The 15,211-nt window shown below is 34.4% G+C and overlaps 1 protein-coding gene across 1 annotated transcript in view; it reads left to right on the top strand.

The window, feature by feature from the left end:
• Nucleotides 1-15,211, top strand: part of MED13 (mediator complex subunit 13) — a 114,332-nt gene that overhangs the window by 31,315 nt on the left and 67,806 nt on the right. Inside the window, exon 9 of the mRNA XM_037810829.1 lies at nucleotides 4,357-5,037. Within this exon, the coding sequence (XP_037666757.1) occupies nucleotides 4,357-5,037 (681 nt within the window). The remainder of the gene's footprint in view (nucleotides 1-4,356; nucleotides 5,038-15,211) is intronic.

Below are 15,211 nucleotides of genomic sequence, written 5' to 3'. Positions count from 1 at the left end.
CATCCCAGCTTTTGTCCCCATTTTTCTACTCTTCTGTCCATATACTGGATAAAGGGAGTGTGAGTCGGAAAGTTTTCACAATCACACAGTCACACCAAGTAAGCTACATAGTTATGCAATCATCTTCAGGAATCAGGGGTTACAGGGTTGCAGTTTGACAACTTCAGGTATTTCCTTCTAGCTATTCCAATACTCTAAAAATTAAAAAGGGGTATCTATATAGCACATAAGAATGCCCTCCAGAGTGACCTCTCAACTCATTTGTAGTGTCTCAGCCACTGAAACTTTATTTTGTTTCATTTTGCTTCCCTCTTTTGGTCAAGAAGATTTTCTCAATCCCATGATGCTGGGTCCAGGTTCATCCCTGGGAGTCATGTCCCACATTGCCAGGGAGATTTACACTCCTGGGAGTCATAGGGGGGAGGGCAGTGGGTTCACCTGCTGCGTGTTGCCTTGAGTTTTGCACAATTATCAGAGATGGACTGTGAAAACTTGATTTTCTAGCCGCCAAATAAAACAGTTTTATTTTGGGTTATAATATACACAGTAATGTTAATAGTAAATACAGTATTGAGTTTGTATGGCAGTTTCTTAGAATATTTCTTTGTGCAAGCTGTAGGTGAACTGCTGAAATACAAGATTCAATAAACATGATTCTACAAGGGGCCAAAGCTGTAGTGTCACAATACAAACTTCCTGATTAACTGTATTATGTGAAAGATTGGTAGATGAATGGAAGAACTTGGACTTCTTCAGGCATTTGTGTATATTTTATATTTTGGGACCTTTCGATGAGGTTTGATAATCAGAGCTTCAAGATTATATTGTCTCGAGTTGATTATTTTATGCTACAAGTTACAGGGATATCGTTTGCTTTTGTGGTCATCTAAGCAAATAATGGCCTTGCCATCCCTAACCAGGGCTTATAACTGAATAGATGGCCATCCTTCTTTCTCATGGCTGTGAACCAAGAAGTGGAATGCCTAAAGGTTAGGGTCAAGGTTTTCCTTACAGTAACTCTGTTTCCTTGAATACAGTGACAAGCTCTCAAGTGTTCTGGTATGTTTTTTGCATAGATTGAATATTCTTACAAAGCTTTTTTAGATTAAAGACAGTATAATTTTTAAAAATCTGACAGCCTTTTTGAAAACTTGCCTCTGTTGTTGATAGATTAGAATAAAAATATGTAAAAATTAGCTCCTGTTTAACAGTTTAAAAGAGTACAAAACTGTGCCTAGTCTTGAAATGCAAGACACTATAGTATTGTTTGTTTAAGACTCATTGGCTAGATTTTGCCCACTACCTCTTTTGGTATGGCCTGTGAGCTGAAAATGATTTTTACATTTTTAAATAGTTGGTGAAAAAAATCTAAAGAAGAATAATATCTTGTGATTTGTGAAAATTATGTGAAATTCAAGTTTTAGTGTCCACAATAAGGATTTATTAGAACATAGCCACAACCATTCATTTACATATTCTTTGGAACTTTGGGTATCTGTGTGACACCTGAGACTCAGAGCAACTGCTTCTCCCTATAATGGCAGACAGGGTTAAGTAGTTGCTACACAAACTATTTGGCCTGCAGAGCCTAAAATATTTTCTCTCTGGTCCTTTACAGAAAAAAATTTGCCAATCCCTGGTCTAAGACCAATGGCAATACTTATATTGGCTTTTCTTTCCTTATACTGACATTTTTTTTTTTTTTTAAATCAAAAACTCCTCTTTTAGTTTCTGACCTAGACTTTTACGTTATTCTTTATGAAAAGATATGGGTCTTAAAAGTATATTTGTCTTTTTTAAAATGCTTTTTAGAGAAAGACACTTAAAAATGCATGTACGGCAGTTTAAATCTAAATTCTTGTTCTCTCAGCTGAACTTTTATTTTTAAAAAATTATTTTCTTTCATATTCCAAAAATTCCTTCCAGGTGTGTAGAGATTTTGGAACACTGAAATTTTGCAGTATAGTCTATGTAATTGGACTTACTTTGCTAAATATACATTGTTTCTAGTTGTTTACTATTGACTTTTTCTATTGCATTTTATACTTCAGGCCCCCTATTCCCTACCCCCAGTCCAGTTCAGTTATTCACTTCTTAAATGTGGGTAGAGACAGATGTTGAGCCACCAAACAGATGTGCCCCCCCTAATTTCTTAGTTTAAAAATGTGTTTTTGCATCAACATCAGTGAGTTTGGAAATCTCAAAGTGTACAGTATTTTTACTACACTGAAAGAAATCTTAAACTGTGGACAAAATTATTAGATATTTAGGCATATAGTTTTATGTACTTCAGTTAAGAATTGCTTCAAAGAATGAGGAAAAAATTTTTTTAGGTATTTTCTTTCCCTTTACCAGTCAGCTATTCTTTCTGTAGTGTAAGCTTTGGGAGAAGATAAGTATGGAGTGATGACCATCATCACTCCGTCAATTTCAGTGCTTTCCACATGTGAACTAAGTTCATTCCAGGAGTTGACCAAGCTCAGCAAAGCCACTGATTTATAATAATTACTAACTAAAATATCAGATAGATTTATAAATGATTAAAATTCAAGCCTTTTATACCTTTTTATCTTAAAATAACTGGAATCTTATCCCTGTATTTATTCAGATACTAAGATATTTAGTTTATGTAAGACAAACTGTCTTTGGCTATCTGTTTACAGAGCCATTAAATAAGCATGAGAAAATTGGTTCTTATCTTTTAGGTGACTGACAGAGTAAATTTTTCCCATGTAAATTCTTATCAGTTTACTTTTAGGGTGATTTGTGGGGGGAAAAAGAGATCTAGTTGTAATGTAATCTCAAAATTCTGAGATGCTGAGCTCCTTACGTATAACCTGGTCAGTTTCTGGAACTTTGGGTATCTGTGTGACACCTGAGACTCAGAGCTAGAGCTTGGCAGCTATGAACGTTGGTATTACCTCATACAACAACTGTTGAAAGAGCGGAAAATGAGTTCAGATTTCAATTACAGATGTGAATGAAGCAGACCTGATTTAGGACTAGGGTAAATCAGGCCAACGGGTAAAAGATGATACTGACTGGGTTTTAAAACTACAACTTTTGTGCGAGACCAAGAGAGATTTTTATTTGGTGTAGGATCTATATTTTCTGTAACACATTAGATAATTTAACTTGTATGGTCAGTTTGTTTGAACACCATAGGTACTTGGAGCTTTGAATGGGAAGTGGGATTTGGTGAGTCTGTACAGGCTGGGGTGAAATCCTGATACATCCCAGAGTGATTTGGGCAGAGAGTAAAAGTGTATTTGTACCGCCCTCCCACCCCCTATCCCGAGGAACTGGAGAGAAATGCAGAAATGTTGGACTTCCCCACCTGGGTTATTGTGGATATTCTCGCAGACATTGAGGACTGCCAATTTGGTGAGCTGAGCTCTCTATCTGGGGGCTTTCCCTTATGAGCCTTGTTGCTGCAAAAGAGAGGCTAAGTCTGTTATAATTGTGCCTAAGAGTCTCCCCCAGAGAGCCTTGTTGTTGCTCAGGTGTGGCCTCCCCCTGTCTCTCTAAGCCCACTCGGCAGGTGAACTCATTGTCTTTCCCCCAATGTGGGACGTGAATCTCAGGGGTGTTAATCTCCCTGGCAATGTGGGAAATGACTCCTGGGGATGACCCTGGATCCAGCATCATGGGATTGTGAAAATCTTCTTAGACCAAAAGGGGGAAGCAGAATGAAACAAAATAAAGTTTCAGTGGCTGAGGGATTTCAAATGGAGTTGAGAGGTCACTCTGGAGGGTATTCTTATGCACTATATAGATATTACTTTTTAGTTTTTGGTATTTTGGAATGGCTAGAGGGAAATACTGACGTGTTGCACTGCAACTCAGTTAACTTGATTCTTGAAGACGATTGTATATCTATGTACTTGCACAGTGTAACTGATTGTGAAGACCTTGTGGCTCATACTCCCTTTATCCAATATATGGACAGATGAGTGGAAAAAAGGGGGACAAAAATTAGATGTGGACAAAAAATTAGATGGGGACAAAAAATTAGATGGGGCCAAAAATTAGAGTGGGATGGAGGAGATGGAAAGTTTTGGGTGTTCAGTTTTGCTTTCATTTTTATTTTTTTGGAGTAAGGAAAAGGTTCAAAAATTGATTCTGATGATGAACGCTGTATGATGGTGCTGTGAATGATTGTACACTGTGGATGACTGTAGGGTATGTGAATATATATCTCAATAAAACTTAAAAAATGAAGCAGTCATTACAGTTTGGTAAAATATATATATATATAGAATAATAAAAAGATTTGAAACGTTTAATAATGTTAAATGTATATTTTGCAATTTAAGAGGTACTATAAATCTTAAATTTTTTTTTTTAACTTTCTAGACACAAAAATCTCAAACCAAGAAATCCTGGACAACAAGGACAGGCACCATCATTAGGTCAGCAACAAGTACTTCCTAAGCACAAGACCAATGAGAAACAAGAAAAGGGTGAAAAACCACAGAAACGCCCCTTGACTCCTTTTCACCATCGTATATCCATTAGTGATGATGTTGGCATGGACACAGATTCAACCAGCCAAAGACTCGTGATCTCTGCTCCAGACAGTCAAGTGAGATTTTCAAACATCCGAACTAATGATGTAGCAAAGACTCCTCAGATGCATGGCACTGAAATGGCAACTTCACCTCAACCACCCCCACTTAGTCCTCACCCATGTGATGTGGTTGATGAAGGAGTGAGTAAAACACCTTCAACTCCTCAGAGTCAACATTTTTATCAAATGCCAACACCAGATCCCTTGGTTCCTTCTAAACCAATGGAAGATAGGATAGACAGTTTGTCTCAGTCTTTTCCAGCTCAATTCCAGGAAGCTATAGAACCTACAGTGTATGTTGGTACAGCAGTAAACTTGGAAGAAAATGAAGCTAATATAGCCTGGAAGTATTACAAGGTCCCAAAGAAAAAAGATGTAGCGTTTTTACCACCTCAGCTTCCAAGTGATAAATTCAAGGATGATCCAGTTGGACCTTTTGGACAGGAAAGTGTAACATCAGTTACAGAGTATGTATTTTTTTAATAGTCACTATTATAATTTAAGGGTAGAAATGGTATAGGTTCTTATTAATATCAGGACCCCAGAATTGGTTTCAGGATAGGGTAAATCCTTTGAGTATTAATTTTGCATAGTTTATTCATTGTATTTTTTCCTCATGGAACCTCCTTATGAAATATTTTTACCCTAAAAAAGGTGGAGAAAGCAACATGTAATCACTTAGATGTCCATCAAGCAACTTAAGAGGAAAAAAATGCATGTTATTAGAATCCGTCTACTGTTTTTCTTCTCCAGTCTTCTACTGTCTTGAATTTGATATTTATCATCCCTATAATTGTTTTTATGTATGTAGCTCTGCTTAATTCATTTTAATTGCTTTATGTTGTTTCTTTGTACCATAATTTATTTATCTACTCTCTTTGAAGGTGGACATATTCGTTATTTTCAGTTTTTCACAATTAAAAATGATGTAGCAATGAACTTTTTGTACACATTTGTTTGTGTACTTGTATAGGAATTTCTCTTGGGATATCTAAAAGTGGAATTGCTAATCCATGAGGTGTTTCCATATTCAACATTAAGGGAGATTGCCAAGTTGTGCTCCAAACTATACCAGTTTACTTCCTCACCAAACAGAGCATAAGAATGGCTGTTGGTCTGTATCTTCCTCAATATTTGATATTATGAGATTTTTAAATTTGGCTAATCTGCATGCATTTAATGTATGTTTTCCAGATTCCTAGTGAGGTTAAGCATCTTTTTAAATGTTTAGTGGATATTCATACTTCCTCTTCTGTGAATTCCCTGTTCATATATTTTAGTCCATTTTTCTTCTCCTGTTTTTTTTTCCCCTCTGATTTATTCTTTGCATATTCTAGGTATTAATCTTGCATTAGATATATGTGCTACAGACATTTTCCTGCAGTCTGATCTGCCTTCTTTCTCCACTTTATTTTATGGCATATTTTGGGCAGAAATAGGCTTTTCTCAGTCTCCCTTTACTTTCTAAGTTCTAATTACATTTACAGTCTGTCTGATAATCCTTTTGCATTTTTATCTGTATGTTTTTCTAGCAGGTGAACATCAATCAACAAAACACTACTATATTCATTTTAACTATGTGCATGTCAGTGAATTAGTTCAGTATTGCTTAAATACCACTCAAAGGTCAAATGATATCTTAGATTTTATTATTTGTCTAAAATGGTGTTTTTTCTTCTACTGGTTTGTGTGTATTTTTCTATTAATATCTCCCAGCTTCTAACTCATTCTGTTATGTGCATATATTACTTTCTTCTCAAAACATTCTGTTTTCATGTAGATGAGTTGCTTTCCAGGTTTGCTTTCCTGCTGTCTTTTTTTAGGATTTCAACTCAGAATAAGTAGCATCTTCTTTCTGGTTTTGTTCTTGTTTTCTGGGAGTACATCTTCATCTCCCTCAGAAAGAGTTTACGAGAGAGAAACTTGTGTGTTTGAAAATGACTTGTCATTCCAAGTATGAGGGCAAATATCAATTTGGCTGTGTATTGGATTCTTAGTTGAAAATCATTTTCCCTCAGAACTCTTGAGGCATTACTTTATTGTCTTCCGATAGAATGCTTAATACTGGTCTCATTCTCTGACTTTTTTTATAATGCAAATGATCTCTATGAAGCTTTTAGGATCTTCTCTTTAGCCTTAGAAATATGAAATTTCAAAATAATGTATGTAGCTATAGTGAGCTTACCCCAGTCCTTGAGCTGTACTTGGCACTTCAGGGGCTCATTCAATTTGAAGTCTTGCGTACTGCCATTGGGAAATATCTTACCTGTTTTTTCCATTCTGTTTGAAACTTCTGTATTTTTTCTATATTTTCTCTCATTTTTCATCTGTCTCTTTTGCTCTGTGTTCTGAGGAGAACTCCTTAAGTTTTCTCCAGCTTTCCCCCCCTCCACCCCCAATAATGTCCTCTTGAGCAAACATTTTCTTCTCCATTATTAGATACAGTCCAGGGTATGTATTGCATTTAAATTGTCAATGTCTCTAGTCTCTTCCTTTTTTTAAATTGTGGGAACATATAGCCAACATAAAATTTCCCATCTCAACCAGTCGCAAGCATATAATTCAGTGGGATTTAATCACATTCACAATAGTGTGTTACCCTCACCACCATCCATTACCAAAACTGTTCAATCACCCCCCCAAAAAGAGACCCTGTACTCATTATGCATAAATTCCCCCATTTCCTTTCCCTGCCATCCTTGGGAACCTGTACTCTACTTTCTTTCCCTAAGAATTTGCATGTTCTAGTTATTTCATATAAGTAGAATCATATAATATCTGTATTTTTGTGTCTGGCTTATTTCACTCAAAGTGATGTCTTCAGGGTTCATCCATGTGGTGACAAGTATCAGAACTTCATTCCTTTTTATGGCGAAGTAATATTCTGTTGTATGCATAGACCTCATTTTGTTATCCATTCATCTGTTGATGGACACGGGTTGCTTCCACCTGGCTATTGTGAATAATACTGCTGTAAACGTCAAATATTTGTGTACAAATATTTGTTCAAATCCCAGTTTTCAGTTTTTTGGGTATGTACCTAGAAGTGGAATCACCAGTTCGTATGGTATTTCTGTTTAATTTTTGAGGAACCACCAGAGTGCTTTCAACAGTGGTTGTACCATTGTACATTCCCAACAACAATGTATGAGGGTGAGGGTTCCTGTTTCTCTACATCCTTGCCAATGCTTGTTTTCCCTTTTTTTTGAAGCCATTCTAGTGGGGATGAAGTAGTATCTCATGGTTCTGATTCTGATTTGCATTTCCCTAATGGCTAATGATGTTGAGCATCTTTTCATGTGAGCATCTTTTCATGGTCATTTGTATATCTTCTTTGAAGAAATGTCCAAGTTTGCCCATTTAAAAAATTGGGTTGTTTGTCTTTTTGTTCTTGAGTTGTAGGAGTTCTATATATTCTGAATATTAAACCCTTATCAAGTATATGGCTTCTGAGTTCTTTATATATTCTGAATATTCATATCATATGGCTTCCAAATATTTTCTTACAGCCCTTTCTTGAATTTTTAATTTTTGTTTCTCATATTTTTCTTTCTAAACTCTGATCTTTTCTTAATAGCATCCTCTAATGTTCTATGCATTTTTTTTTTCAGAATTACTTGCTTTATTTTGGTCTATTTACTATGCTGATTTTCATCATATTTCTGAATTACTTAATTTGTTCATACGCATTTTAGCATGTGTGTCTAGATAGGCTGATTGGAAATTTTGTGTATGTAGGCAGAATTTGTTGATTTTCAGGCTTTACTTATTTTTTCAACAAATATTTTGGTATGTAATATGTATCAATGCCAGACACTTCGCTTTATGATAAATAGGTAGGGAACGGGGATGGGGAGAAGGCATCCCTCAAATGCCAGAATGAAGAGAATGCCAGATCCTGGTTTTCACTAGGTGGTTTTTTTTTCTTTAGGTAAGGAACCTTTCCTGTCCCTCATTTTTAGCCATTTTTCTCTTTTCTGTCCTGATGTAGGTCCAGATTGCCTCTAGTTTTCTAGGAGATTTGGCTCTCCTTTTGTTTATATAGTTTGGCTGTAGCCCTTTCTTGCCTCTTCTTGGATATGAACTTTCCCTGCTTTCATCTGCTTTTGAGCTTCCCTGAGACTTATTGAAATATCTTGTCCATTGTAGTCCTTCTATCATTTTTTTCTGCTATTAGGGATTTATTTTGGTTTAAAAGTCCTTTATTATCATTTTAGGAACAAATCTATGTGCTCCATTTAGCACCTTGAATCTAAAAGTATTCTGGTATGAAATTTTTTTAATTAAAATTAATCTGAATTTGAAATTCATAAGGATACCTTTGAGATTGTGATCATGGACCACAACTAGCTTATTTAATAGTCAGTGGGTATCTTGAAAGCAAATCGTATCTTGGAAACAAGTCTTAAAAGATCTTATTCTTATCTATGCTGAATGTAATATAAAAGATTAAGCTAGAGTCAGCTCTTGCCTGAAACTACTGTTGGTCTTCTTGATTCTGCACCTTTCCTCTACAACTGTTCTCTACACAGCAGTCAGAGTGATCATTGTAAGTTAAATAATGTTCCCATTTGCTTAAAACCCTCCAGTGGTTTCCTTTTGCACTTAGATTAAAATCCAAAGCCTTTCTCCTCATCTGTAAGACCCAGTCTCCTGCCTAGCTAGCACTCTACCCTTTATTCTCTCTTATTTGAATACAGCCACACCATCTTTCTTGCTATTCCTTTAAAAACCCAAGCTCTTTCCTCATGGCCGTTAGAATTACATTACAGAGAGGAGAAATAGCTCACCCCTTCCTATCCTTTAGTTCTGCTCAGAAGATACCTTCTTGGGGGATTTTCCTGACCACCCTATATAGACTGTGGCCTCTCTTTACTCTCCAAATCACCATCTATCCCATACACTGCATTTTCTCCCTAGCATATATCATTATCTGAAATTATATTATGTATTTATTAATGGTCTTTTTCATATTAGAATGTACACTCTATGAGGGCAAGGACTCTCTTGTTTGCTATTGTATTCTTCCAGCAGACACACACAAACACACATACACACTTAGAACAATCCCAGACACTTAATAGACATTAATCAGATGTCTTCCTGAATGAAATGACAGTATGACCCCAGATTACTTTACCATTTTAAAACGTGTTTTCTTTCCAGATTATATTTTCTTATATAATGTTTGTAAAAATATGGTCATATGAATCTTTTCAATTTTAGAAAGTTCAAGAGTGAGATTTTATGGGTATATTATATTCATAAGATCCAAGAATGCCAGCCATAATAACTTTAAATAAGTGTGGAATCATATAGGCATTTTTGATATGTTCATGAGCATCCTTAAGTGAATTGAAATTCCTGAGAAGTTAATACAACATAACCTTAGAATCTGTTCTAAAATTATCTGACATTTTTCTCAGTGATTAAGAATGAGAGGAAGAAGCATAATGCATGTAGAAAGACAGCATTCAGAGTAGAGGCTAGATCATGATTATAAGTTAGGGAAATAACTTGGCTTCTACCTGATCCTGGTCACCATTTTTTCTGCCTCATAGAAAGGAAAAGAAATGAGTAAAAGGGTTTTTAATTCTGTGAATAAAAGGGTTTTTAATTCTGTGTCTCATGTGAGTATTGTTTTGGTTATGCTAGTTACTAAAATGTGTGTTGTGTCACAAATCCCATTCATATATAAGCCTTGTTTTTATAGCATTTTGGTAGATTAGAGTATGTTAACTATCACAAAAAGTCACCTGTCAGAGGCTTAGCTGCTATATGAACTAATAAACATTTATAGAATATAATTTTTCTATACTTGGTACGTTAGAGGTTTTTGTTTTAATCATCTGGAGGAATCTGAAATCTATCCTTCTCCTGCAGTTAGTATTCTAAGGCAGTAGTTCTCAACTGGGGATGATTTCCCAATGCCCCCCCACCCCCCACCCCCCGCCAGACTTTCTCTCCCTTTGACATTTGGCAGTATCTGGAGACGTTTTTGTTTCCACACAACTGGGGGTGAGTTACTGGCATCTGATGGGTAGAGGCCAAGGATGGTGTTAAATACCCTAGTATGTACAGAATGGTCCCCACATCAAAGAATTATCTGGCCCAAAATGTTAATAGTGCCAAGGTACTCTGTTGTCATGAATGATTTTCATCAGTAATTTGAACTCTGTAATAAAAGTTATTAAAGTAAATAGACTAAACATATTTCCTGGTTAGTTTTCCTAGGGAGATCTCCCATATTATTTTAGTCTCCTCAAACTAATGTAAAGTACCCAGCAAGGTCTACAGTATTTGTATTACTGCTAAAACAAATTTTTTTTTTCCATTGTAAAAAAGCTTTTGTTGTAATAACTTGATAATTTAGGTACCTGCTATTAATATTGCTTGAGATAGGATATGAGGATCAAAAGAATGGTCATCTCCTTATGGCACAGCCAGTTAACAAAGTCACATGAGGTTCCTGTCATTAAAATAAATTCTAGGAGTTAATATTACACTCTCTTGATGGCATTTAAGCAACTCCTAAAATTCTTTATGTAAGGACTCTGTAGTTTTAAAGATGTAATGTCATCAAACACCTTTATAGTTATAGGGCAATTCTTTCAGAAGCCTAGTTTGTTTTATATAAATACATTTGTGAATTCATATTATACAGTCATTGTAAAATCCTCTTATCTTTTTCCATGCTTTGAATTTTAAAAGTGTATTTAAATGTGTAGCAGTTTATTTTAATGCAGTCAATTAGAGGGCTTTTGCAAGTCCTCTACATTCTTTTTCCTTTGTTAGGAAGATTTAATTTTTTAATTTGTATTCTTCAAAGATATATTTTCTTCATTGATTTGAATAAAACTAAAGTTTCACTTATATGGAGGATGCTGTGAGGCACTTTTGGGGTATAAAAATGAATAAATTTGGTCCTGGCCCTGAATTGTAATCTAGTGTAAAACAACATATTAAATTATTATATGCATATATAAATAAAATATTATAGGGGCATGGAGCCACAGAGTAGGGAATAATTTAATTCCATTTGTGAAGATCCAGAAACTTTATGGAGTTTGGTGTAGATAGATTATAGGGGTGCTGCTTAGTAGTTTGGTCTGTCATGATGAGAAATGAGACCCAAAATATAGGTTAGAGCTATATAATGGAACATCGAAGTGTTGTTCATCAGTTTATATTTTATCCTTGAGATGATGAGGGCCTACTGCAAGTTTTTTTTAAGCAAAATGCAATAACAATGTTTAGGAAAATAAGTATTTTGGAAAAAAAGTTAACCAGTTAACCTCATTGAAAGATTGGTTGAAAGTATGAAAGGAGATCAGTTTAGACGTTTGTTTGAACAGCTCAGGCCAAAGGATACAAGAGCCCTCTAGGAAAGGGTAGAGTAGACCATAAAGAATTTTGCAATCATTTTAAGTAGAGGAGTAACAGAAGAATTAAAGAACAGTATATTTAATGAAATGGAAAGATGAGGAAGAACAGGTTTGAAGGCTTCTTTATCACCCCTTTTGCCCTCTTTAGGCTAAATTTCACCAAGCTTAGTTCTTTTGGTGGTTTTTAAAAATAGAAGTAACTTAAAGTGATTATTGATGCAGCCTAGGAAAGTAAGGTCTTGCTAAATAAGTAAGGTCTAGCTAAATAGTAATGGTATATCCACATAATAATGCAAAGGAAGTCTGTATTAGCTGATATGGAAAGATATCTAAATTATTTTAGGAACAAGATACATGGTATATTCATACATATATGGTGGTATGTGCATGGTCCTACTTTTTTTCTTCCCACCCTAGTTCAATAATAATAACACTTAATCCATGTTATCTTGAAGGATTAAGAAATTCATACTTTTCAGTTGTACCTTTCTGTATTATATGACCTTTTTTTTGTTTTTAACTATTTGCATGTAATGTATGTACATTGTAAAAATGTGAATTCATCTTAGATTCTGTCAGGCAGTTGGGATCCTGTGTCTGACACTTAGGAGAGGAAAGTTAACCTAGTTAGTGTAGATACACAGAGTGCAAGGAAGGGCAAAATTGCATTACTAGAAATAAGAAATGGTTTCTTTAAAATAGTTGAATTTCATAGGTGAATGCCTTCATAGAAAATTATGGTAGATGGAGCTTTGTATTTTATTTAAGTGAAAACCCAATTTCCGTTAAGTATAAATAAATGAAGTTTTCCATTTATTGTTGTTGAAGGGTAGCAGTATGTCCACAATTGGTAGATAAACCAAGGAAAGCAATATTTTTCTAATCCACAGTTTAGTTGGCTTTGGCTACCTAATTAGTACAGAGTGTGCCAGAATTCATCATTTCTATTTCTATTTTCCATATTTGTAGACTTCATGTGTACCAATTTATGCCTGATTTTTCATCAGCTACTTTAAAGCAAAATTTCTTTTCTAATTTTTTAGAAATTAGTTAGGGGAGAGGGAAGCTGGAGGTGGAGGATAGCATATCCTATGTATAGGATATACCCACATCTGTGGCAAACGTCTTTATCTTCTTTGTTTTTTTCTAATTATTTTTAGTTTCTTTCTTGGTTAATGATAGCCTGTATTTCAGAATAGAGGCTTAGGACCTTATAAGTTTTAAAGATAGCAGCAAAATTCTTCCAAGAAACATTGCAGTTGGCTTTTTAATATCTTTTTTCAGGGGTCTAGCACTTAATTTTAGTAGAGTTTGTGATTACTTAAAGTAGACTCCTATTCTGATTCTGAGCGAAATCTTGCTAAACCCTGAGCCAAGAAGGACTATACTTGAGCATAGTTTTTCATATGTTCTTTTCTGTAGTCAGAGTACACAGGATATCTTAACCATGATGTTGATCAATAGAATTATCTCTCCTATGTTACATTCAGTGATATATCAAATTTTCATTGTATTTATGTAGTTAGAAAATACATTGTTTGATCTTTAAAAGGTACTTTCTAATTTGTTATTTCATAGAAAGCAGTCTTTGAAGTTAACTTGTTTTGATTTGACCATACTGCAAATCTTTTAAGTAACAGTCTTCCATATTTGATTTCTTATTTATTTTAATATAAATAATAAGTATATATGATAATATAAGTAATAAGTATATTTCAGTATAAATAATAACATAGCATATAACTATACTTTTGACAGCTAGCTTGACTGAGTTTAAGGATTGATATTTGAATGGTGGATATGGTTCTGGAAAAGATACTATTAAAAAAATAGGGGATCTTTGAGATGTATTTAATTCTTTTTTTTTTTTTTTAACATTTCCTTCTATAGCTGTTTCCTATAATTGTTAATACTAAAATATCGTCATACCTTGTCTAGAATAATTTTTATTGCCTAAAGGCATATAAATATGCTACCATTAACCATGGTAAATTCTCTGTTAGTACATTTCAGGATATTATGTTGTTAATAGTCATAATGAAAGGAAGGTAATAAAATTAATGAATAATATAAAAATAATTTAAATTTCCTTTGGACTTCGCAAAGCTTCCTGTTCATGGCTGTACTTATTCCTTTCCCAGTTTGTCTGTACTATGATTAGCTTTATTAAAATCTGATTGAAAATATCTCTGTAGTTAACTATTTGGCAATATGTGAAACTACCTTTTAGGAAAGGAGAGATATTACTTTTAATAACAAAAGTATATGTATACTATGTAGTTGAATAGTGACTAAATGATAACTTGAATTTTTAATCTGGCATCTCTCAAAAATTGCAATTTTAATTTTTATCAGCTTTTAAATATAGAAGGATGTATAATAAATAATTATATTCCTTTTTTATTTATTGTGACTTGATACTCTTTATATTGTTGACTACATTTAAATTCTTTGCATATTCTAATGTCTATGAGAACCGCTCAATAAAATAACAAGAAGTCTGTCTTTAGGCAATGCATTTGGTTTACTCATTTTTCTTCTTAATAGAAGCCTGTGCAGTAGGTTTGATCCTTTCAATAATGTTACTGCACAATAGTTGAGCAACTACCTATTTAAATATTGTGGCAGTTTTTTTTGCTTCTACCATGGCGGACAAGTTGATATGAAAAACAGAGTTGTTTTATTTACCTCTACACAGAGGAGTAGTGTCTTTTTAGGTGGGGCTGGGAGGGATTATTTATACCCCCCCCCCATGATTAGTTATTTTAACCTTCTTAGAAAGGTAGAATACTTAAAATCATTACAGCCCTAACTGTGCCACTGTTTGACCTTAGCAAACCACTTGTTTGCCATGTCAAAGAGAGAATATTCTCAATTCTTATTTCCTCCTTTATGAGGTTATTTTAAATATTAAATAAGAAAAGTCCATGTCAAACTAGTTACAAATACTATTTTGAAAAGATTTATGTTAGTGAATGTCTGATAGTTCAGCAGTTATTTAGGATCTGATATGGTGAAATAAAAGCTACTCTTAAAAATATTCATTTGTTTGCTGAATATAACTATTACACTGTTGTTTTTCCTTTTGATGGCTTTTGTTTCATTCTTAGTTTACAAGGTCAGTGCCTTCTAGTACCTAGGCAGTGGTAGATAGATACATGTGTCTTTTCCATGCCAGGCACTGGTGAATGGATTTTAATGAGATATGATATCTCTGTCCTCACAGAATTTATAATCTGACATACTTTCATTGCTC

This window comes from Choloepus didactylus, chromosome 18, assembly GCF_015220235.1.
Source record: "Choloepus didactylus isolate mChoDid1 chromosome 18, mChoDid1.pri, whole genome shotgun sequence".
In the NCBI taxonomy this organism is placed as follows: domain Eukaryota; kingdom Metazoa; phylum Chordata; class Mammalia; order Pilosa; family Megalonychidae; genus Choloepus; species Choloepus didactylus.
This window is presented reverse-complemented; position numbering and strand designations above follow the sequence as displayed.